General features: G+C 49.5%; 1 protein-coding gene and 1 long non-coding RNA gene across 3 annotated transcripts; one reads left to right on the forward strand and one right to left on the reverse strand.

The window, feature by feature from the left end:
* Positions 1-2,021: 2,021 nt before the first annotated feature.
* On the reverse strand, positions 2,022-24,175 carry CCM2L (CCM2 like scaffold protein). Of its 2 annotated transcripts, XM_025399790.1 has the most exons (9): positions 24,139-24,175; positions 19,502-19,669; positions 16,364-16,447; positions 16,085-16,268; positions 14,889-15,349; positions 11,480-11,615; positions 5,098-5,227; positions 4,397-4,535; positions 2,022-3,237 (listed from the first exon to the last, which is right to left on the reverse strand). In XM_025399790.1, the coding sequence occupies exons 1-8, from the start codon at positions 24,166-24,168 to the stop codon at positions 4,433-4,435; spliced, it is 1,296 nt and encodes a 431-aa protein (XP_025255575.1). In that variant the 5' UTR covers positions 24,169-24,175; the 3' UTR covers positions 2,022-3,237; positions 4,397-4,432. The 2 variants fall into 2 exon arrangements, with proteins under 2 accessions (XP_025255575.1, XP_025255576.1); XM_025399791.1 differs by lacking the exons at positions 16,085-16,268; positions 16,364-16,447; positions 19,502-19,669; positions 24,139-24,175 and adding an exon at positions 8,324-8,387 and having other exon boundaries at positions 14,889-15,068.
* On the forward strand, positions 2,635-6,471 carry LOC112633280. The gene is made up of 2 exons (XR_003121508.1): positions 2,635-3,256; positions 5,051-6,471. It is a non-coding gene; the product is annotated as an uncharacterized LOC112633280 (long non-coding RNA).
* Positions 24,176-25,527: the final 1,352 nt, after the last annotated feature.

A 25,527-nucleotide genomic window follows, 5' to 3' on the forward strand; every position in this document is an offset into this window, starting at 1 on the left:
AGTTGTTCTCAGAGTGGTCCCTGGACCATCAGCATCACCTGGGTACTTGCTAGAAATGCAAATTATTGGCTGGGCACAATGGCTCATGCCTGTAATCCCAGCACTTGGGGAGGCCAAGGCGGGTGGATCACCTAAGGTCAGGAGTTCAAGACCAGCCTGGCCAACATGGTGAAACCCAATCTCCACTAAAAATACAAAAATTAGCCAGGCATGGTGGCGCACGCCTGTAATCCCAGCTACTCGGGAGGCTGAGGCACACAGGTTGCAGTGAGCTGAGATTGCGTCTCTGCACTCCAGCCTGGGTGACAGAGCGAGACTCTGTCCCCACAAAAAAGAAAAAGCAAATTTTCAGGCCCTTCCCCTTCTCTTATGGAGAATCTTTAGGAGTGGGGCTCAGACATCTGTGTTTTAGCAAGCCTTCCAGGAGATTCTGATGCCTGCTGAAGTTTGAGTACTGTCACAGATAAACTTGACAGAAAGCAAATATATCAGGTGAATATACCTGGAACATCAACATCCAAAAGGGATTAATGTGTAAAATTTATAAGCTACTCTTGCAAATCAATGAGAAAAAGACAGGAAGCCCAGTAAGAAATGAACAAAAGATATGAATAAGGAAGTCACGGAAAGGAAAGCACAAATGGCTGACAAGTACAGGAGGAAGTTATAATTTCAGGATTAACAGAGAAATGCAAATTAAAACAACTTGCCACCTTACACCCAAACTGAAGGCAGATAAAAACAAAATCAGATAATGAAAAACCTGATGAAGATGTGGGGAAACAGCATCCTTCACTCACTATTGGTGAAAGCCATTCTGGAAGAAGTTAATGAAATGTAAAAACCTGCCTGTGATCTAGTAATTCCACTCTTGGGTTTAGAGCCCAAAGAAATGCTCACATAGGCCCATAAGCTTCATGTAAAAAAATGTTCATCACAGTGTTGTTTGTGGTGAAGAGGGAGTTGGAAGCAACCTGGGTGTTCATCTCTGGGGAGATGGATAAAGAAAACAGTGGATGCTCAGCTTGAAATATTTTGCAACAGTTGGATGCAACAGCGAGATTTTTCAACAGCAACATAGGTAGGTATTTAAAACATTTTCGGGTGGCTGGGCATGGTGGTTCAACCATTAATCCCAGCACTCTGGGAGGGCGAGGTGGGAGGATCACTTAAGCCCAGGAGTTCCAGGTTGCAGTGAGCTGTCATTGCACCATTGCAGTCCAGCCTGGGTGACAGAGAAAAAACCTGTCTCTAAAAATTTTATTTTTTAAAATTAAAAAAATTACAGAATAAAAGAAGCAATAGAATGAAATTCTTATATATACCATTTATGCAAACACACACACAAAGCACTGTGTAGTTTAGGTCCAGGGACATATATCAGCACATAGGGTTAGATGTTCATGGTAAAGAGGGAAAAGGAGTGTGGGGAACATGTGGATTGGGAGAGGGGAAAACATCAGAAGGGCCCTACATGGACCAGTGATAATGGGATGATCATTTACCACAAACCAAGTATGAATTATGGAACTCTTTGGACCTGGAGTCCTAATAACATTTTTTGAAAATTGCTAACAGTACCTATTTTATGGTGTGTACAATGTGTCTGGCCATGGAAGCCTTTGCAAGGTTTTACAAACACATTTTGGCTCTCCTGTGTGGGTCTCTGGTCTCCTCTCAGGCCTCGTTCCTTTTAGCTTTCCAGCCTTTACTCAGGCTGTGCTGAATGCTGTCCTCATCCTGACTTCTCTACCTCTCCAACTTTGCCTTCATATTTCTTTGGCTATCCCAGACTCCCAGATGGCTGCCTATGGAGTCTTGGCTATTTCTGGTTTGGGACTTGAGCACAGAGCTAGGCTGTAACAAGGCTGCAAGGGGACAAGTATTGTTTCTTCCTCCCAAACAGTGAGCTCCCCTGAGGGTCTTCTGAATAGCTCACCCCCACCTCAGTTGCAGTAAGATGCACCCAAGGCATCTTTTGCTTATTACCAGGCAAGAAAGGTAAACTGAATCAGAAAATGTTTGATGTGGAAAGGAATATTTATTGAGCACTTATCGTGTGCTAGACTCAGCTCTAAGGTCTTAACCTTCAGTAATCCCTATGGCCACCCTGTTAGGTGGATGGGGGCTGAGCTCACTGGACAGATGGGGAAACGGGAGCACACAGAGGTTATGACACTAACCAGACAGAGGCTCCAGGTCGGCCTGGCTCCAAATCCAAGAGTTGAACGAACACCTTGTTTGGGGTCTTGAGGCCAGAATGGGACCCAGATCGCCCCCGAGTCAACCCTGGGTGGAGGAAACCGTCTACTCCACACTGACTGTACAAGTCAGGCATCAGGGGACGGGAGACCCTAACATTTAGAGCCTTAAGAAGACCTTCTACACTATTTAGTATGGTCAATTTGAGGTCATATAAGGAGAATCAGGAGATTCCCTCAAGCCCTTTCCCCTCTTTTTGAACCATAGTTTTCCGATCTGTAAAATAGGATCCAATTCTGGAAATTCTTTTCTCAGTCTGCCAGCAGGTGGAGCCCACTCTTCATGCCTTCCTCGGCCTCCAGAAAGCTGCGGCGTCCCGGGGAGGAGGTGTTCTGGGGCCGACCCCTCTGGGCTTCTGGGACAAAGCAGGATCGCTGCCCAGCCCCAGCCTGGCAGAGCGGCACGGGAGCCCCGGGTGACTGCCCCGGTCTTTAGGGCCCGGCTTCGCTCACCCGCTGCAGGACACTCTTGGTACTGCAGGGTCCCGGGCCCCAAAGGCAGGGAGCGAGACCCTGGAGCGAAGACGCCCCCGCCCCCGCCAGGTGTGATGAGCGGGCCCTGGGGACAGGGTCTCCCCTGGGGATAGGGTCGCCCAGGCAAAGCTGAGACTCGGAGGTGGGCTGCGGGGCCACACCGTCCGCAGGGGCGGTGGCTACAGGTAGTTGTCTTCGGCAGCGTCGCTCCCACCCCTGGAGCCCCGGGGCTCATCCTCCTCATCGTCGTCGTTATCGTCGTCATCGGGGGCCAGCGCCTCGATGTCGTGTGTGATGTCAGCCAGCAGCCGGTGGAAGGCCTGTGCCTCGGGCCGCTGCGCCGCGCCATCGTAGCTGCGCACCGCAGAGGCCGACGTGGAGCTCATGCTGCGCTTGATGCGGCCGAAGCTGTCAGTGAGGATGCCGCCCTCGCGGATGCCCACGCCCTCCAGGAAGCCCTCGAAGTAGCCGATGTCCTGGTCTGGGATGAAGGGCCGCATCCCTGTGAGCCGAGGGATGTGGTGAGTCCTCAGGGCACGGCCCCTTTCCCTCCCACAGGTGAAGCGTCCTCTCTGCAGATCAGGGTGCAAATCCCTGCTGTCACTCACTGGCTGTGTGGCCTTGCCCAAGGTCCTTAACTCTGAGCCAGCGAATAACAGCACAGCACTTAGCACACAGTGAATGCTCACTACATACTACATTACTGTACTTTTATTATTATCATAGCCTCCCCCTCCTGGGTTCAGCGATTCTCATGCCTCAGCCTCCCAAGTAGCTGGGATTACAGGCGCACACCACCACGCCCTGCTAATTTTTGTATTTTTAGTAGAGACAGGGTTTCATGTTGGCCAGGCTGGTCTTGAACTCCTGACCTCAAGTGATCCGCCAGCTTCAGCCTCCCAAAGTGCTGGGATTACAGGTGTGAGCCACCTTGCCAGGCCTATTTTTGTTGTTATTATTAGTACCATCATTACATTCCCATTGATTAATTATGTTGAACCTCATTTTCCTGACCTGTAAAACTGAGATAATTGCACCTGTTCTCCGGGTAGGGATGTGAGGATTAAATAACAAGGTACTCAGCACATACTGAGCACCCTGTAAACAGTTTGTTTTATTTCCATTCCTACTTACTAGCTATGTGACCTCAGTCCTTTACTTTGTTACCCTGAGTCTCAGTTTCCTCACCTGCAAAATGGGGACCAATAATAGTATCTACTTCTCAGAACTGGGGGCATTCAATGAGATGATGCTTGGCATATGGTAACTGCCAAGCACATGTCAGTTTATTCGTACTATTCCTCCTATGATTAGCCCTCCTTACTAGGTGTGTGACCTTGGACATGTTCTTTAGCCTTTCTGAGCCTCAGCTTCTGCGTGGGGTAAGATGGGGAAGAATCAGTCCCTCTCCCAGCTTTGCTGTGCAGATGAAATGGCCACACCACTGCTTAGTTCTTCTTATCAACAGTGTCTCCCAGCACTGACAAGTCCTTTCCCTACTCTGCACCTTGAGCTCCTCATCTGCCCTGCGAATCTCATGATCTGGGTTTCATCAGAGGCTGAAGGATAAGGAGAAAACATTCACACCCAGGTGCCTGACTGGGATGGCAAGGACCAAGCAGGGGCCCTAGCTGACCTCTGGGGGTGCAGGGGGCACTCACCGAGGAGGAGGAACTTGCGCCGGTCTCCATAGAGCTTCAGCAGGCCTGTGCAATAGTCCTGGATGGGCAGCCCCAGCCGGTACTCCCGCAGCAGCAGTGCAAATTGCTGGATCTCGAGGGGCCCCAGCTTACTCCGCAACTATGTGAGGGACACCATTCAAGATCAATCCCAGGGAGCAGCCCCACCCAACCCCTGCCTGAAAGGCCCAGAGCCTTCCCTAAGGGCATGTTTGGCCCAGCTCTCCTCTGAAAACCTTCCCATGGGCTACTCAGAGGACATCTAGATCCCTTAGGTTGTATCTAAGAATCAAGCTGCTGAGTGCAAATCTTGACCCCTTCGCTGAATCAGCTCTGTGATCTTGGATAGTTGACAGCCTCCATGATGCTTGCCTTTCTCATCTGCAAAGTGAGGATAACGATGGCATTTTCCTCTTGGTGTTGTTGAAAATATTAAAAGAAATAATGCATGAAAGGTGCTTAGAATGGTGCCTGGTACACAGCAGGCACTCAATTAATGCCAGCTGACATTAGTCAAGGCCTTTCACAAGCTGACCTCAGTTTACTCTCCTAACCTCATCTCCTGCTCTGACCTCTGAGGTCTTCTACTTAGGTTATGTCCACGGCAATGTGCAATTCCCAAAATGTTTACTCCAGCCTCCAGGACTTTGCTTGTGCCATTCCCACCGCCAGCCCCAGCTCACCGTGACCATGTAATCCTGTAACTGCTCCAAGCCCAGACCGCTGTGGTCGCTGCTGCTGCAGTGGGAACCGTGAAAAGAAGGTGTGGACGTGCCGCTGTAACATGCTTCAAAGGTGTCCTGGGAGCCATTGCTGCAGGCACAGGAAGAAGGGCCTTCACTCGTCTCCCTCCAGCTCCTCGCCCTCGGGCAGGCTGAAGGTAGGAGGCCTCATCCTAGACTGCACGCTGGCCTCCAAGGCCTGGCACACCCTGGCCCCTGGCACCTCTCAAGCCTCATCTCTCACTGTGCTTGCCTTTGCCTTTGCTCTCTGTGCTCTGTGCCCCCCTGCTCCCTTTCTCCTTCTTCCTCTACTATCTCCTCACCTCTAGGTGTTTGCACCTGCTGTTCCCTCTGCCTGGATTGCCTCCTTTCCCCTCCCTTTTGCTCAGCAAACTCGTACTTATCTCATGATCTTAAATGTCATCTCCTCAGGAGAGTGTTCCCTAATTCCCCTAGGTTGGGTTAGAACCTCTGTCGAAGGTGCTCCCTCAGTCCATGGCCTACCTGTGACATGCATGGCCTTTCCAGGTACCCCCAAGCATCCTCTCTGACCAGTCTCTCCCTCACACCATTTGCCACAGCCACAGTGGCCACCTGCTGCTCCTCAAACCCACTAAGCTCTATCCTGTTCAGAATTTTTTTTTTTTTTTTTTTTTGAGACAGATTCTTGCTCTGTCACTGAGGCTGGAGTACAGTGGTGCGATCTCGGCTCACTGCAGCCTCCGCCTCCCGGGTTCAAGTGATTTTCATGCCTCAGCCTCTTGAGTAGCTGGGACTACAGGCATGTGCCACCTGGCCAATTTTTGTAGTTTTTGTAGAGACGGGGTTTCACCATGTTGTCCGGGCTGCTCTCAAATGCCTCACCTGAAGCAATCTGCCCACCTCAGCTACCCAAAGTTCTGGAATTACAGGCGTGAGCCACCACACCTGGTCAGCTCAGGAGTCTTACATTTGCTCTTCCCTCTACCTGGGACGCTCTTCCCCCTTTCATCCTCCAGGCCTCAGTTCATGTGCCATCACCTCTGAGAGGCCCTCCTGACTCTCCAGCTGAGTTGGGGTCCCCCTCAGCCTCTCTTATAACACCCTGAGCCTCCCTTTAGTACTTATTATCATTAATGATTGTTACTGTTAAATTGTGATTTCATTGCCTCTCATGCTAGATTGTAAACTTCACAAGAGCAGGAACCTTGGTTTTCTTCATTTGTTGAACACCTACTACGTGACAGGCCCAGGTTTTGACCTCTGTCTTGTGTCCATCTGTATCCCCAGCATACAGCACAGTGCCTGGCACATAGAAGGTACTCAAGAAATATTGCTTAATAAAAATTCAACCTTGGGCTCCTGCCTCCTTGTCTCCAAATTGTTCCAGAACCATCCTCCATTATTAGCTACAAAGAAGCAGTGTAGCTTTGTGGTTAAGGGACTGGACCCTGGAGCCAGCCTTCTTCTGTTCAAATCCCAGACCTACAACTTACTAGGTGCTTGACCTTGGGAAAACTAAACTTAATTTCTCTATTTCTCAGTTTTTCCATCTGTAAAATGGGATAATAATAATTGGTGTCATCATGAGAATTAGAGGAGTATTTGTAGAACACTTAGAATTATGGGCTACAAGCAATAAACAGTAACTGCTGTAATGTTACTATATTGATGAAAAAATAAAGTGCTTTATAGAACAGCACTTAGTACATAGCAAGCTCAATGTTCAAACGCTATTATCATTATTTTATCTCTCCAGTAGATATCTGGTTGTTTAAAGACTAGCCTAAGGGCACACAGTATGAGGAAGGCAAATCTATTGCCACTAAAAAGGAAAACACAGTAAGGGATATATCACTGGCAGAGGCTGCTACATGCCAAACCGAAGCCCTTAGTAACATGACTAGGTGATCAACCAGTAACCCAGGACTTTCTTGGTTTTAGCACTGAAAATCCCATATCCCGGGGAACCCTTCATTCCTGAGCAAACTGGGATGGCTGGTCATCCTAAACAGAACCTTGGGTAATGTTCCCAACTGAATTGTTTAACATTTTATTTATTTGTTTGTTTGTTTGTTTGTTTAAATAGAGACAAGGTCTCCCTATGTTGCCCAGGCTGGTCTCAAACTTGTGGGCTCATGTGATCCTCCTGCCTTGGCCTCCCAAAGTGTTGGGATTACAGGTGTGAGCCACCGCAACTGGCCTGAATTTATTTATTTAATTTAATTTAATTTTATTTTATTTTTGAGATGGAGTCTTGCTCTGTCGCCCAGGCTGGAGTGCAGTGGCGCAATCTCAGCTCACTGCAAGCTCCACCTCCTGGGTTCACGCCATTCTCCTGCCTCAGCCTCCCAAGCAGCTGGGACCACAGGTGTGGGCCACCAAACCTGGCTAATTTTTGTATTTTTGGTGGAGACGGGGTTTTGCCATGTTGCCCAGGATGGTTTGGAACTCCCGGGCTCAAGCGATCCACCTGCCTCAGCCTCCCAAAGTGTTGGGATTACAGGTGTGAGCCACTGCATCTAGCCTGAAATATATATATTTTTAATCCTAAATTTTCCAGCTTTGCTTGCAGTTAGTGATGGCTATGTAACAAAGTTCTGGCCTATGACATATAAGCAGAAGTCATCAGGTGGGAATCTGGCAGAACTCTTTAAAGAGGCCCCTAGCATGCTACTGTGATGGCTGGAGCTACAACCACCATCTTGGTCCATGAGGTGACCTTGAGGATGGCTGCAAGTCCTGAAGGGGGAGGAAAAGAGAAGCCTGAACTCCTAACAACCATGAAATGTTGAATTGCTGCTCTATTTTATGTCAAAGATAAGAAAAAAAAAAAGTTCTATCTTGTTTAAGATACTCTTTTTGGGAGTTTTCCATTACATGGAACCAAAATTAAGCCAAAATGATTTTTTGGCATGTAGCTATCTATGATTTTGGTGTTTGCAGGCCACTGTGCCTGGATGACTAGGAGAGAACCACAGGCCTGTGTGGACCCACATCTGAGTTCTGGTGTCTCGTGGGTCTCTCAGGGGCCTAGATCCTGTGAGTTTCCAGAGTCAGGGAGCTCAGTTTACCTCCCCCTGTTAGTACCCAGTGTCTCAGCACACATCAAGGTTGGGTCACCTTCTCCTACCCTCTCTAGACTAGTGACCCTGTTTGTGCAGGGGTAGGGGAGCAGAGTGGAGTCCCTGACAGGGGCTATACTCACAAGGAGCTGCAGCAGCTGAAGTCGGCATCATAGGCGTACGTCCCATCTGTGCGGCAGCTCTCACCTAGGACCAGCAGACAGAGGGAGTGTGAGAGGCAGCAAAGCAGGGATCAGCATCCCCTGCTCCCTGAGGCCCCGCCCTCAGTCTCAGCCTGAATTCTAGTCCTGCCCCTGACACCAACACACAGCAGACCCTGGGGAACTCCCCTCCCCTCTCCTGATCCTCAACTTCCCCGACATGGGGACAATACCACCCCCTGCCTACCTCACGGGGGGCCTTGGGAACAGCAGATGAGGAAACATGTGAGGGAATATTTTATAAACTGTGTGTTTCAGGCAAGACAAAAAAAAGAAAAAAGAAAAAAAAATTTGTGGCTCACGCCTGTAATCCCAGCACTTTGGGAGGCCAAAGCAGGAGGACTGCTTGAGCCCAATAATTCAAGACCGGCCTGGACAACATAGAGAGACCCCATTTCTACAACAACAAAAAATTTAGCTGGGTGTGGTAGTGCACGCCTGTGGTCCCAGTTACTTGAGAGGCTGACATAGGAGGATTGCTTGGGCCTGGGAGGTCAAGGCTGCAGAGAGCCATGATTGTACCACTACAGTCCAGGCTGGGTGACAGAGCAAGACCTGGAAAAGGAAGAAAGAAAGGAAGAAAGAGAAAAGAAGGAAAGAAAGGAAAGGAAAGGAGAAGAAAGGAAAGGAAATGAAAGGAAAAGAAAAAAGGGAGAGAGAGAGAGAGAGAGAGAAAGAAAGAAAGAAAGAAAGAAAGAAAGAAAGAAAGAAAGAAAGAAAGAAAGAAAGAAAGAAAGAAAGAAAGAAAGAAAGAAACAGCGAGCGAGAGAGGGAGGGAGGGAGGGAGAGAGGGAGAGAGGGAGGGAGGGAGAGGGCAGGGCAGGGGAGCAGGGAGGGAAGGAAGGAAGGAAGGAAGGAAGGAAGGAAGGAAGGAAGGAAGGAAAAGAAATTTGTGAAGGGGAAGAATCTGAAAACCTTCAGAGCAAAGAAACACCAAGTATGGAGAGCTTGCGCTCTTCCTAGTCCTGTTCTCATTTAGCTGGTTATTAGCCCTACCCTTTCTGATCTCTGATCACTCAGTGTCGCTTCCTTACCTTCCAGGTGGGGTCAGTTCTTCATTATATGTTCTCCCGGCACAGTCTGTGGTTATTTATTTATTTATTTTGAGACAGAGTTCCACTCTTGTTGCCCAGGCTGGAGTGCAGTGGCGCGATCTCTGCTCACGACAACCTCCACCTCCCAGGTTCAGTTGACTCTCCTGCCTCAGCTTCCTGAGTAGCTGGGATTACAGGCACCTGCCACCATGCCCAGCTAATTTTTGTATTTTTAGTAGAGACGGGTTTTCACCATGTTGGCCAGGTTAGTCTCGAACTCCTGACTTCAGGTGATTCACCTGCCTTGGCCTGCCAAAGTGCTGGGATTACAGGCGTGAGCCACCTGCCCGGCCTGTGGTTATATATTTATTTGTGTACTTATTTAATTACTGTCAGCCTGCTTCCACTAAGTAAACTTCATGAAGACACGGCCACCTCTGGTTTTGCTCACCAGGATAATCTACGGATTAGCACTGGATCTGACCTACTAGGTGTTCAATAAATATTTGCTAAATGAATGAATTTGTTGAAATATTTGTTGAATTATCTAATGTATTTGCCCATCATCCTTGTGAGAGTTGAACTAACCCAGCTTCCCAACAAGCACAGCTCCCACAGATGCAAGGGTCTTCGGAAGAAAAGAACCAGCACTCTGTTGCTGGTACCATGCTGCGGGAGACAGTGGCTGGGGGAATTCACCCCCGGGCCTGAAGGCAGCATGGGGACTGAGGTTGTTGCTGATAGAAGCTTCAGAATCAGACAGACCTGGGTTTGAATCCTCACTCTGCCACTTACCAGCTGTGTGACCTTGAGTAATTTATTAACTAATCTGAGCCTTAATGTCCTCATCTGTAAAACTGGAATCCTGACTGGGCACAGTGGCTCATGCCTGTAATCCCAGAACTTTGGGAGGCTGAGGCAGGCAGATCACGAGGTCAAGAGATCAAGACCATACTGGCCAAGTAACACGGTGAAACCCCGTCTCTACTAAAAATACAAAAATTAGCTGGGCATAGTGGCACACGCCTGTAATCCTGGCTACTCAGGAGGCTGTGGCAGGAGAACCGCCTGAACCTGGGAGGTGGAGGTTGCAGTGAGCCAAGATTGTGCCACTGCACTCCAGCCCGGGCAACAGAGTGAGACTCCATCTCAAAACAAACAAACAAAAAAACTGTAATCCTAAGGCCTCACAGAGTTCTTTCATGCCTTCAAAAAAAATACTTTGTGAGTATCTGATGTACCCAGTCTCAGGACAGGCAAGGTTGCTATGAGGACATGGCACATTGGTATGGTGCTTGGCACACAACTGGTGCTCAACACATGCCTCTGTTGATCTCATTCTCCTTCTAGTCCTTGAGTGTATCAAGGACCCATCTGGAAATCTTTGTTTGGCCTTAGGGTCTTAGTGGGATCAATGGCTCAGTAAACAGATGATACATGTGCTTAGGTTTCTGCAATACAGGGACACAAAAACAAAAGGGGGACAGAAGAGTTCAACTCTAGGGGGCTTATTCTGAATTTGGCAATCCAAACATCTTTGAAGAAGCTAAGTTTGAGATCATGATGAAAACTGATGGCTGGGTGCAGTGGCTCACGCCTATAATTCCAGTACTTTGGGAGGCTGAGGCGGGTGGATCATGAGGTCAGGGGCTTCAAGACCAACCTGGTCAAGATGGTGAAACCCTGTCTCTTAAAAAAAAAAAAAAAAGCCAAGCGTGGTGGCACACGCCTGTAATCCCAGCTACTCGGGAGGCTGAGGCAGAGAATTGCTTGAACCGGGGAGGTGGAGGTTGCAGTGAGCTGAGATTGCATTACCATACTCCAGCCTGGGCAACAGAGAGTGACTCTGCCTCAAAAAAAAAAAAAAAAGAAAAGAAAAGAAAAAAAAATTGACATTTCACCTACAATTACATTTCACCTGTAATTAGGGCAGAGATCAGGAACCCTAAAGACCTTCATCAACCCCAAGTCCTGGGACATCTTCCCTCCCCTGGCCTTTTTGGGATGTTTCACAGCGGGGGAGGCCAGGAGTTCTGGTACTCACTGCGGCTGCAGAGCCACGGCCGTTCAGGCGTGGATGTGTAGTGGTAGCCAGCCCGGTCCACACACTCAATACTCTGGTCCCCATAGATGATCTGGAAGACCTGACAGATGAGTGCGCAGGACTCCTCTGCAGCGTCCTGGCCCAGGGAGGAGGATAGAGAGCTCAGGTCCTCACCAACGACCAAGATGTTACCCCTGCTTCCTAAAACATAGTGTGAAGATGTGCACAAAGATACACATCTATAGAGCCCTTTAAATTGGCTTTTGAGACTTTTTCCACCAAAATTCTATGGCTACTCTCTGGATCTTAGAACCCCTTTATAGAATTCAGTGACAACTCTAACTCTTGTGCCATGAAAAATGTACCCCAGATTTCTGGAGGATTCATCAGCCTTCCTGATGCCCTTCTAAGTCCTAACTTAGTTTAATGTATAGGTATGGAAACTGAGGCCCAGTGAGGGGAAGTGATTAGTCAGGATTAGAATCCAGTTCTCCTCATAGCTAGTAGGAGAAGGGATGATTAAATGTATCAAAATTTTAGGCTCAATATAGTTACTAACACTGGAAGCCATATTTAGATATGAGCTTCCTAGCATTCAGTGTGAAAATTGAAGCAGGGTAAATAAAATTCAGTCTCTGATAGAAGGAAAGAGTTTCAGTTATTGGGTAAAACTTTTTTTGAGACTGCAAATTTGAATACGAATTTACCTCTTTATGCCTTAAGCAAGACACATAGAAAGCCAGTAATTGATGAAGAGACTGTCTTCATGAAGTTTTTCTCTAGGTTGTGTCTCTAAAAAGGCCCAAGCTAATGGATGGTTGGATACAAAAAATAAAAATGAATAAGTCCAAAGAATAAATTAAAATGTAACTCAGGATAGGCATTTTGGGATAGTGGGTGTGTCCTAATAATTAAACCAGGACTGATCCTTACCATAAACCTACAAAATGGACAGGGCAAAGAGGATCCTTATTTTATAATCAAAGATGCTGAGACTTAGAGTGGTTAAGTGACTTGCCTAGGCTCACACAGCAGGTTCATGGCATTAGTACCAGCACCCAAGTTTTGTTTCACTCTAACTCCTATATCCTCCTTGGAACCAGGATGACTCAGATAAGAAGCCAGATGCTCAGACAACCCTGGAAAGCAACTTTTTTTTTTTGAGATAGAGTCACACTCCGGTCACCCAGTGGCACAATGATGGCTCACTGCAGCCTCAACTTCCTGAACTCAGGTGATCCTCCCACCTTAGCCTCCTGAGTAGCTGCGTGACAGGCACACACCATCACACCCAGATAATTTTTTGTATTTTTAGTAGAGATGGGGTTTTGCCATGTTGCCCAGGCTGGTCTGGAACTCCTGGACTCTAGTGATCTGCCTGCCTTGGCCTCCCAAAGTGCTGGGATTACACTTATTTACTCACTTCACAAATTCCAACTTAGTCCTATTGTGTGGCCGGCACTGGGCCAGCTTCAGTACCCAAAAGCCCTCACAGTCCAGTGGGATGAACAGGGCACACTGTTGGCTTTGTCTGGAATCCTATTTCCAGCCACAGAGGAAGTAGGCATGGTGGCTGGAGTACAAATGGCCTTGTAAGCAATTGTAAGGATGTTAGCTTTTACTTGGAGTGAAATGGGAAGCCACTGGAAGATGTGGAGTTAGGGACATGATGTGACTTACATGTTAATGGGACCACTTTGTGTGGGGGAAGAGACTGTCAGCGAGGGCTGAACCAGTCAGAGGGTGACAAGATTCAGGTGAGAGAAAACAGGGCATGAACCTGGGTGGGTACAGGGGGAGGGTGGGGAGAAGTAAATGGATTTTGATGTTTTTTTTGTTTTGTTTTGTGATGGAGTCTTGCTCTATTGCTCAGGCTGGAGTGCAGTGGTGTGATCTTGGCTCACTGCAACATCTACCTCCCAGGTTCAAGCAATTCTCATGCCTCAGCTTTCTGAGTAGCTGAGATTAAAGGCACCGGCCACTAAGCCTGGCTAATTTTTGTATTTTTAGTAGAGATGGGATTTTGCCATGTTGGCCAGGCTGGCCTTATTAACTCCTGAACTCAGGTGATCCACCCACCTTGGCCTCCCAAAGTGCTGGGATTACAGGCTTGGTTATGTTTGAAAAATAGAGCCAACAGGATTTATCGACAGAGTGGGTATCGGGTGTGTGTGAGAAAGATAGAGAGCACTAGAGGCAGCCAAGGCCCACTGCAAGGTTTTGGCCTGACCAATGTGAGGACACAGCTGCTATCAATTGTGACAGGGAAATCAAGGGAGTAGCGGGTTTGGGGGAGGAGTTTGGAGCTCAGCTTTGGATGTGTTGGGTTTGAAACAGTCATTAGATCTTCAGATGCAGATCACCTAGAAATGGGTAGATGACGGATAGATGGAGGAGGGAAGAGGATCAAGAACATAATCTGAGGCACTCCAACTTCTGGAGAAGAGGAGGAACCAGCTAGGTAGGAGAAAAGCCTGGAGAAAGTGGAGAGCTGGAAGCCAAGTGAGGAAGTGTTTCAAGGGGAGAGAGACAGCTGTGGCGTCTGAGTTTACTGGTTATTATCTGCCTCACCATCTAGATAGGAACTATGTCTGTTTCATTCACCACTGTTTTTATACAGAGGGATCTGGTGGTCCAAGATTAGAGGAAAAGCTTAGAATGCTCAGAAATTGAAGGTGTCTGCTGGACTGTGAGCTCCCTAAGGATGGACACCAGATGTCTTTTTCACGTCTGTATCCATAGCACCTAGCCCATTGCCTCGCCCAGAGCTGGCACTCAATAAACATGTTCGGATGAATAAAAGCAAGGGTGAATGAAGAGGATGGGGGAGGAAGAGGGGAAGATGGAAGGAGAAGGAAAAATGGCAGGAAGGCTTCTGCCTTGGGTGACTGTCTTAGTTACCAAGAGTACTGGCTCTGAATTTCCTGGATTTGAACCTTAAAACCACCACATGCTTCCTGTGTGACCTTGCCACCTACGGATCTCAGTTTCCTTCTCCATAGAATGGGGATACAGTAGTTGTAATATTTGCCTCCAGAGGTTGCTGTGAGAATTAAGTGAGTTGATGCAGCCCTGTGTCTGGCAGGAACTGGCCCTCGATTCAAGCTGGTGATTAGTGTCCTCGTGAATGTTACTGTGGTGGGGCCAACACTGACAACGCTGGAGAACGAACGGACTGGAGGTTAGATCTAGTTTGTTTTGGCCATTTTGAGAGTTCGTCCCATTGAAGGAGTCAAGGGGAGATGCCCTGGAGGTGTCCAGGTCCGGAGTTTTGGAGCCATTAGGTGAGGTAGGTGCAGGGAAAAGGCAGGGGCAGACCCCAGGAACCTGGTGGGTGGGGCGGGGGCAAGGTGGGGGGAAAACAGCGTTCCCGAGCCGGGCATTGGGAGCGGGCTGTCCTCGGGCTCACCCTGTTGGCTACAGCCAGGATGACCAGGTTGCAGTAGGCGTCGGGGCTGGGGTCCTGCGGGTCGAGCGGGTTGGGACCGGGATGGCGCCTCTCCCAGCTGCCACCGCCACTGCCCGCCTGCCTCCGCTCCCAGCTGCCGCCCGGCTTGCCTGCACCGCCGCCGCCGCCGCTTCCGTGCCGCCGCTCCCAGCTGCCGCTGAACGTCTGCCGCCGCTCCCAGCTGCCCGACGCCCGCGCCCCGACGCGCTGGCGCTCCAGGCTGCCGCCACCGCTTCCCCCGGCCCGGGCCTCCGCGGTGCCCCCACCCCACCCCATCCGCCAGTCCAGGCTGCAGATGGTGTGGCGCCGCTCCGCGGTGCCCACCCGCCGCTTCTCGGGCGCCGCGCCCGGCGGGCCGGGGTCGCGTCCTGCGCCGCCTGGGCTGGCGTCCACGCCGGCTGGCACCGGGTCCACGCCCAGACCTAGGAGAGTCCGGGGAACCGTCAGCCGCGGGGATCCGGGCTCAGAGACCCCCCCTCCCCCCATCCCCGAGGCCGGCTGGTGGACCTGTCCTCGCAGCTCTGGCGTTCCACCGCCGCCTCGCCCCCGGCTTTAAAGTAGCGCGGCGGTTCCCCGCCCATTCCGCTTCCACACTTTCGGGCCCGCCCCCGGTCTCAGTCTCCACCCCTGGCCTCTGGGTGGTGTGGCCGGGTGGCTTCCACGCTCCCCACGCCGCCCGCGCCCCTGGGCTCAGACCTGCCCTCTGAGCAGAGGGTGGTGGTCAGGCTGTCCCCTCCAGAGGGGGCCTTAACTGGGGACCCAGTCCTGGGTTTCAGGGACCGCCCCCTTGGATTCTGACTTTCAGCCTCTCCTCAGCCCCGCCCCAGGACTCAGGCCCCGCCCCCAGCCCGAGGGTCCACTCTAGCCTCAGAGCCGGGTGGTAACTGAGGATCCAGCCTTAGCCTCAGGTCTTGGGCTTCTCCACCCTCTCCGTGCTCCACCACCTGGCCTCAGTGTAGAGGCTCAGGCACTGTCTGCTTGCCTAGAGCCTCTTCGGCCTGCCCCTGGTCTCAGGGTAGAATGGTCAGGCCTTTTCCATCTCCTCCGCCCCCGCCGCAGGTCCCTCTCCTCTACACGCACACTTCCTGCCCCGGCCCCTGCCCCTGCCCCTGCCCCTGCCCCGCCCCCGCCCCCGCCCCCGCCCCCGCCTGCCGCACCGGTCTTGAGCACTAGCAGGTGCAGCGCGTCGTCCTGCAGGTAGGAGGCGGCGGCGATCTCGTGCGTAGGAATTCGCAGGATGAGCTCTTCGTTGTCGCGCCAGGTGAGCAGCAGGCAGCGGGCAGACAGGCTCAGGATGCTGTCCTGCTCCGCCGTGGTCTTCAGCGGCAGCTCCTTCAGCTGCTGCAGGGAGGGGCAGATTTCGAGTTCCCGGGGTCCGCAGGTAGAAGAGGGAGAAGGGGACGAGATCCTGCCCTCCTTCCTCCCCAGAGTCTCACCCTGGCGGTGTCTAGCAGCTGCAGGAGCTCGTCCCGACTGGAGGGGTTCAGTGAGGAAGTCACCCAGGTAAGGTGGCCCAGAAACTGTATGGAAATCGTGGTGAGAGAGGGACACAGAGAGGTCACCCTGAAACCTTGAAGAACCCTGGCCTTCTCATTGATGCAGTGCGGATAGATTGAGATAGAAATACATGAATTAATATAACCTGATAATAACTTTTACTGAGCCCATAATAGAAGCCAGGCACAGTTCTGAGCGCTGTCTATATATTCACTCCTTCACCCTTGCTTTAAGGATGACAAAAACCAAGGCAGGGTGTGGCTAACTAAACAACTTGCCCAGGATTAGGTAGCTAGAGAGGATCAAACTGGGATCCACATGCCAGAACCCACACTCTCAACTGCTGGCTTATATTGCCTTAACACATAGTCATCTAGCTATCAGATTCCATAGGGAAGCAAAAGTTGTTATAATAGCTTGAAAGAACTGACCACCTGTAAATTTCCTCTGGCCTGAGTGGCTCTCTCTACCCCAAGCATCACTGTCAAATGAATTATGAATCACTTGCCTTCCTTATGATCTTGTTACAGAAGTCAAATGGAAAGCGAAGAATGTTGGATCGAATTAGTATATCATTTTGTGAGGAAAAAATAAATCAATAAATTTTTCCTTTACTCTTATATCCTGTTAGCACTTAGATGTTATTCAATATAATAAACTTTTTTTTTTTTTTTTTTGAGACGGAGTCTGGTTCTGTGGCCCAGGCTGGAGTGCAGTGGCGTGAGCTTACTGCAAGCTCCGCCTCCCGGGTTCACGCCATTCTCCTGACTCAGCCTCCCGAGTAGCTGGGACTACAGGCGCCCGCCATCACGCCCCGCTAATTTTTCTATTTTTAGTAGAGTCAGGGTTTCACCGTGTTAGCCAGGATGATCTCGATCTCCTGACCTTGTGATCCGCCCACCTCGGCCTCCCAAAGTGCTGGGATTACAGGCATGAGCCACTGCGCCCAGCCAATAATTAACTTTTTTTTTTTTTTTTGAGACAGAGTTTCACTGTCACTCAGCTGGGGTGCAGTGGCAAGATATCAGTTCACTGCAAGCTGCCTCCCGGGTTCAAGCGAGTCTCCTGCCTCAGCCTCCTGAGTAGCTGGGATTACAGGCGCACACCACCATATCCAGATAATTTTTGTATTTTTAGTAGAGACAGGGTTTCACCATGTTAGCCAGGCTGGCCTCAAAACTCCTGACCTCAAGTAATCCGCCTGCCTCGGCCTCCCAAAGTGCTGGGATTACAGGTGTGAGCCACCACGCCCGGCCAACTGTTAAAAAATTATTTTTAGTTGTGTTCGTCTAGGTGAATGCACCAATCAAACCTTTTCTCTTCTTCTTATTCTGTATCAAATTTCAGTCCTCAATTTTTAAGCAGATTTATTTGTTAGCTTTTCCCTCCACATAGGTTTGCCAGATAAAATATAGGATGCCAGTTAAATCTGAACTTGAAATCAGCAATTTTTTTTTTTTTTTTTTTTTTTGAGGTGGAGTCTCGCACTGTCACCTGGGCTGGAGTGCAGTGGTGCGATCTCGGCTTACTGCAACCTCTGCCTCCCAGGTTCAAGCGATTCTCCTGCCTCAGCCTCCCGAGTAGCTGGGATTACAGGCGCCCACTACCACACCCAGCTAATTTTTTGTATTTTTAGTAGAGACGGGTTTCACCATCTCTACTAAAAGATGGCCAGGCTGGTCTTGAACTTCTGACCTCATGATTCACCCGCCTCGGCCTCCTAAAGTGCTGAGATTACAGGCATGAGCCACCGCACCCAACTGTTGATCAACAATAATTTTTAAGTTGTTTAGTATTTTTAGTCCCTTGCAATATTTGGGACATAATTATGCTAAGAAAGTATTCATTGCTTATCTGAAATTCAGATTTTACTAGGTGGCTTGTTTGCCAGTTCGGACAACCCTACCCCCATATCAATCTTCTTAGGCTAAGTGAAGACCCATCATTGCCTCTTCATGGTGTTCATGCCAGGTGCGGTGGCTCACACCTGTAATCCCAGCACTTTGGGAGGCCGGGTGGGGGGCAGATCACCTGAGGTCAGGAGTTTGAGACCAGCCTGACTAACATGGCGAAACCCCAGCTCCATTAAAAATACAAAAAAATTAGCCAGGTGTGGTGGTGCGTGCCTGTAGTCACAGCTACTCGGGAGGCTGAGGCAGGAGAATCGTTTGAGCCCGGGAGGCAGAGGTTACAATGAGCCAAGATCGTGCCACTGCACTCCAGCCTGGGTGACAGAATGAGATTCTGTCTCAAAAAAAAAAAAAAAAAAAAAAGAGAAGAAGAAGTAGTACAGCTCCTAAGTGGTGGAAGTCCTTTGTGCCTGGCTGTTAATCTGGACACCGTCCGAGTAACAGCAAGGTCATCGCAGTAAAACCTCATGGGAAATGTGAAAGTTGTCAATCAGAATGGAGTCACTTGTGTTAAAAGCCCTGACAAATAGAAGGGAGGATTCTCGTGCATGAACACCTGATAACAAGATCTATGAAAAAGACTGTAAAAACTACCACTTTGCACAAAGACCATCACAACCTTACACACACATACACACATATTCCTGCAAGGACAGCAACTGCTTGTCCAACTTGGAAATGGTGCCATCCTTGTTATTGATCCTTGCAGCCAGGGATAATTATCTCAAAACAATTATGTAATCCTCCTCACTTTTCCTTTAAAAACCTTTGCCTTCCTTTACCTTCTGTATACACAGAGTTTACCATGACACGCATATTCCCATTGCAATGCCTATTCCTGAGTAAACATCGTTTTCGTTTAGTGAGTCTCCCTTTCTGTTATGTGGGTTGACAAAAGATAGGACTTTTCCGTGCACAGAACACTCTCCCATCCACTCTACCCTGGGATAGGTTTTGAGTCCTATGTTGAGATGGGAACACTAAGGAGGCTCAGCGGATGGAGGTCACTTGCTGAGGGTAGGGGCAAGGCTGACATGAACCCAAGCCTCTTTCCCATGAGCCACAACTTCCCCTGTGTGAGACAGGGCTGCTTAGAACTCGGTGTCAAGGAGAAGTGAAGGTCTCCTCACCCCAAGGTTTTCCCACCCCTTCTCATCCTGCACGCACCTTGACCTCTTTCTCCAGGTAGTCACACAGCAGAATCTGGGGGTCGATGAGGTAGTCAGGGGGATAAAGGGGCATTGAGTGCAGGGGCCGGCGGCTCACGCTGCTCCTACAGGCTGCACGGCGCCCAGCCTTGGGGAACACCAGCCTTCGGATGGGGGATACAAAGCCCTGGGGAGGAGAGGAGGAATGAGAGTAATAACAGTGGTTGCTTTTATTGAGCACTTACCATACTCACTTTTACTTACATTACCTAATTTAATTCTCACCAAAACTCTGCAGAAGGGGTACCTCTGTAAGTCCCATTTTACAGATGGAAAAATTAAACCCTAGAGAGAAACTAACTGATAAAGTCACCAGCTAGTAGTGGTGGAACCAATAGTTCACTGTGGGCATTCTGGATCCAACGACCTTCTTTCTAAACACCGAGGTGAGAGTGTAGCTCCTGCCAAACAGGTTTGAGGAATGAGTCTAGGCTGGGGCAAATACAGAAAAATATTAGGATTCAAGGCTGGGCATGGTGGCTCACACCAGTAATCCCAGTACTTTGGACGCCGAGGCAGGCGGATCACTTGAGGTCAGGAGTTGGAGACCAGCCTGGCCAACATGGTGAAACCCTGTCTCTACTAAAAATACAAAAATTAGTTGGGCATTGTGCCAGGAGCCTGTAATCCCAGCTACTCAGGAGGCTGAGGCAGGAGAATCACTTGAACCCAGGAGGCAGAGGCAGAGGTTGCAGTGAGTCAAGATCGAGCCACTGCACTTCCAGCCTGGGCAACAGAACAAGACTCCATCTCAAAAAAAAAATATATATATATATGTATAATATATATAAAATATATAAATATATAATATATGTATAATATAGGTATATATATAAATATATATAATATATGTTAGGATTCAATGTGGTGGAGTGGTGGTAGGTGCATTGCTATTTCTGAGGCTATTCTCTGTGCTTTCCTAAAAGTTAGAAATTATTAATAAGTACATTTAAGTAGAATCCAGGGGCACCTGCATAAAAATGGCCTGGATCAAGGTTAAAGGTGCAAATTCTGGGACTCAACCCAGACCAGCCGCCTGAATCTCAAAAGAAAACTTGAGTTCCATCTAGAACAGCATTTCTCAACATGAGATTCCTGGAACAGCAGCACCACCTAGGAATTGAGAGAAATGCAGATTATCGGGCCCCATCCCAGACCCACGAAATTAGAAACTCTGGGAGCAGGGCCCAGCAATTAGGGTTTAACAAGCCCGCCGGGTGATTCTGATGCATGCTCAAGTGTGAGACTGCACTTTAGAGCAGTCGCTCCCAGCCCTGGCTATCCTTTAGAACTACCTGGGGAAGGCCAGCTGCGGTGGCTCACACCTGTAATCCTAGCACTTTGGGAGGCTGAGGCGGGAGGATAGCTGGAGCCCAGGAGTTCGAGACCAGCCTTGGCAACATGGTGAAACTGTCTCTGCAAAAAATATACCAAAAAAATTAGCCGGGTGTGGTGGTATGCACCTGTAATCCCAGCTACTTGGGAGGCTAAGGTGGGAGGATCACCTGAGCCTGGGAGGTCAAGGCTGCTGTGAGCTGCAATTGCAACACCGCACTCCAGCTTGGGTGACAGAGTAAGACCTTGTCAAAAAAAAACAAATAACCTCCCCCCGCCCCCAACACACACACACAAACTACCCGGGGACCTTCTAAAACTTCAGATGTCCAGGTTACACTCCCGACCAACTGAATCAGAAATTCTGGTACTGAGACGCAGGCATAAAATTTTTAATTTTTTAATTTTTTTGAGATAGGGTGTTGCTCTGTTGCCCAGGTTGGAGTGCAGTGGCACAATCATAGCTCACCGCATCCTTGATCTCTTAGGTTCAAGAGATCCGTCTGCCTCAGCCTTCCAAGTAGTTGGGACTACAGGTGTGTGCTACCATGCCCTGCTAATTTTTTAAATTTTTAGTAGAGATGAGGTCTCACTGTGTTGCCTAGGCTGGTCTTGAACTCCTGAGCTCAAACGATTCTTCTGCCTTGGCCTCCCAGAGGCCAAGGGATTACAGGTGTGAGCCGTTGGGGTTAATGAGCTCAGTCCATTAAGATTTTTAAAGCCTTTTTAGGTAATTTCAAAATGCAGCTCAGCTGAAAACCACCGAGTGAATGTATGGTGTGATTACTTAACTCTTGTAATGAGGCAAATGTGAGTAAGACAACCTCCCTGCCCTCAAAGAGCTCACATTCTTTTCAGGTAAACAGAACACAAGTCCACAAATACATCTGTTCATTTACTCATTCATTCAGTAAACATGTATTCACACCTGTATGGCTGGACTCTGTGCTGGGTGCTGAGGATTCAGTGGAGACCTGGACCCTATCCGTACCTCCAGGGCTTGTGATAAATGACCTAGACTAGTGAGTTTCCAACTTTATGTACACTGGAGTTTTGATTCAGTAGGGTTGGGTTGGAGCCTGAGACTCTGCATTTCTACCAAGTTCCCATCTGGTGCTGATACTACTGGTCTGTGCACCACGCTTTGAGTAGCCAGGATCTAAACCAGTGGTTCTCAAAGTGTGGCCCCACAACCGTCAGCATAACCTGTGGGTTATTAGAATTGCAAATTCTTTCTGACTCAGCGATCCTCCCACCTCTGCCTCACAGTAGCTGGGACCACAGACATGCACCACCACCACACCTAGCTAATATATATATATATTTTTTTTTTTTTTAAAGAGATGGGGTCTTACTATGTTGCCCAGTCTGGTCTTGAACTCCTAGGCTCATGCAATCCTCCTGCCTCAGCCTCCCAAAGTGTTGCCACTACAGGCATGAGTCACTGTGCCTGGCCAGAAATGCAATTTCTTGAACCCCATCCCAGGCCTATTGGCCCAGAAACTGGGGGTAAGACCCAGTGATCTGCATTTTAATGAGTCCTCAGGTGATTCTTATGGGTACTCAGCTTATGTTAGAACCAATATCATGCAGCCAGGATGGGGTATGTAGAAACTTTGAGGAATGAGAGGAAACTATCTGGGAGAACGCATGCCAAGCAGAGGGCACAGCATGTGCAAAATTCTGGATGCCTCAAAGGCTGGATGAGGGTGAGCCTGGAGAAGCTGTGTACAGTCAGTCTGCCGTGGCTAGATTATGAGATGAACATATCTTGAATGCCAGCTATGGAGCTGGGACTTTGTCTTGCGTGTGTGTGTGTGTGTGTCAGGGGTGGGGAGGTGGTATTTTTGTTGGTGGCCCTGAATGGTTCAGCTCTGCCCACCTGTCCAGCCCCATCTGCCTCACTCTTGTCCCCTGGGCCCCCACTACACAGTCCTCTTTCAGTCCTTCTGGCTTGCTACGTTCCTTCCCACCGTGAGGCTTTTGCACATGCTGTTTCTCTGCCTCAAACGTTCTTCCCTACCCCCTTTCCTTCCACCCGTCAGCTCTCGACTCAAACTGATCAGTCTAGGGCTTGGTATCCTAATATTCTGTCCTCCAGCACTGAGCATGGGACCTTCTATGAATTTTTTTTTTTTTAGACAGAGTCTTACTCTGTCACCGAGGCTGGAGTGCGGTGGCATGATCTTGGCTCACTGCAACCTTTGCCTCCTGGGTTCAAGCCTCAGCCTCCTGGGTAGCTGGGATTACAGGCATGCACCACCACGCCCAGCTAATTTTTGTATTTTTAGTAGAGACGGGGTTTCGCCATTGGCCTGGCTGGTCTCAAACCCCTGACCTCAGGTGATCTCCCGCCTCGGCCTCCCAAAGTGCTAGAATTACAGGCATGAGCCACTGCACCCGGCCCTTCTATGCAATTTTACATTAATTTATTCATTGCTTTAACAAAAGAAATGAAATGCCTGGTGCATAATAGGCATTCAATAAATACCTATTAAAAGAACAAACTAAGAGAAAACATGCATGTATGTCTTGGCTCCCTTCTGAGCCCTGTGTGATTCATGTGGGCACCTTTTAGAACAGCCTGGACCCATGTTTCTGGTGGGGGTAGGGTAGAAGGGAGGATGGAAATGGGAGTAAGATGGAAGTTAAAATTAGAGTAGCTCCCTGAACTCCAAAGACAACCAGGTGAGACACCCAGAGAAGCATACCAGAAAACTTCAGAGTCAGAAGCAGTGAGGGTCTGGGGGTGGGGGAATGGCTTCTGGCTGACGCCTTACACATAGGCCCTTGTAGAAAGGTGGGGAGGGGCAGGGGAGCAGGTGGGAGACTCAAGCCTGGGTAGGCAACCTCCTATCAGAATTGTCCTGACTGGGTCCTTCTGTCTGGGGCAGTGGCGAGCGGGAGAATGGATCTGCTGGGTGTCTGTCTGTCCCTCTGTCTGAGAGGCTGCAGGAGAGAGCCACCAGGAACACCAGGGAAGCAGGTGTGGAGAATCTCCCAAACTAAGTCTGTCTGGCCGGGTTTCCTGGGAAGATCCCTGTCTGTCCGTGTTAGGGATGCCAGAGGCCACTGAGAGTGGAGAAACAGGGAGTTGAGAGCCTGGATGTCTGGCTGCCCAAGAGTGGGAAGGAAGTTACTTCCAAATGAGAAGAAAGACCCCACTTATGCCCCTTGCTACTGACCCCCCACCCTGCCCCAGGTTGCCCCCTTCCCCAGCTTTGGGGACATTCCCTGCCTCCCTCCCAACCTCCTACCTACCTTCTTCCCTTTCTTGACTTCATATTCCATGGTGAAATGTCCCGTCTACTTCTGCCACCCTCCTGGCCATCCCCTCCACCCCCCCAACCCAGTTCCTTTGTTCTTTTTCCTGCCTGGTCGGAAACTCCACCAGCCCTGGAGTTCCTGCCCCTCCCATCTGACGGGGAGGGCAGGGGGTGTGGAGGACACAGCCTTGGGACCCTGCAGCTGAAGGGTGGAAGCCCAGGCAGAGCTGACCTGAGGAGGGAGGCTCAAGGCCTCTAGCCAGAAGACATGTTATTGGGGGAGCTTGGGAACTGGCCAAGGCTGGGGAAGGGCCCCCCATATTTGAAGTCCTAGTTTGGAAAATTCCAAGTTCCAGCCCTACTTCTGCCACTGACCTTGTTGTGTGACCTTGGCAAGGCAAGTCGGTTCCCCCTTTCACAACCTGTTTCCCCTGCCCTCCATAGTTGGAAGTAAACACTGCCTCCCTCCCTAGGCTGCTGTGGTGAGAAATGAAAGAGTCGGTGGAAAGTGTCTTATAGAGAGTATTGTAGCCAAGCAAGTTATGGTTTTTAAAAATTAATCGTTACTCTGAAGGGAGGCAGTATGCGTGGGCTTTGAAGATAGGCTGCTTGAGTTTGAATCCTGGCTTTGGCACTTACTAGGGTTATGACCTTTGGGAAGTCTCTTAACCACCAGTGCCTCAGTTTTCCCATCTTTAAAATGAGCATAATACTCGTTTAACCTCATAGTGACCTTGTGGGGATTAAATGCACCTAGAAGAACTTCTGGCACATATTAAGTACTCAGTAAGGCCAGGCGCTGTGGCTCACGCCTGTAATCCCAGCACTTTGGGAGGCTGAGGCGGGCGGATCACCTGAGGTCAGGAGTTCGAGACCAGCCTGGCCAACATGGTGAAACCCCGTCTCTACTAAAAATACAAAAATTAGCCAGGCATGGTGGCACACACCTGTAATCCCAGCTGCTCAGGAGGCTGAGGCAGGAGAATCGCTTGAACCTGGGAGGTGGAGGTTGCAGTGAGCTGAGATCGCGGCACTGTACTCTAGCCTTGGTGACTGGCTGAGACTCCATCTCAAAAAGAGCAAGACTCCATCTCAAAAAAAATTTTTTTTTAAAAAGTGCTCAGTAAATATTAACTGTTTACCTGCCTAGCAGTTGTCAACTTAAAGAACAAACAGAGACTCTCTAAAAGAAATTTCACTTAGGGGCCGGGCGCAGTGGCTCAATCCTGTAATCCCAGCACTTTGGGAGGCCGAGACGGGCGGATCACGAGGTCAGGAGATCGAGACCATCCTGGCTAACACAGTGAAACCCCGTCTCTACTAAAAAAAAAATACAAAAAACTAGCCGGGCGAGGTGGCGGGCACCTGTAGTCCCAGCTACTTG

The sequence above is a fragment of the Theropithecus gelada genome, chromosome 10 (genome assembly GCF_003255815.1).
Source record: "Theropithecus gelada isolate Dixy chromosome 10, Tgel_1.0, whole genome shotgun sequence".
NCBI classification, from domain to species: domain Eukaryota; kingdom Metazoa; phylum Chordata; class Mammalia; order Primates; family Cercopithecidae; genus Theropithecus; species Theropithecus gelada.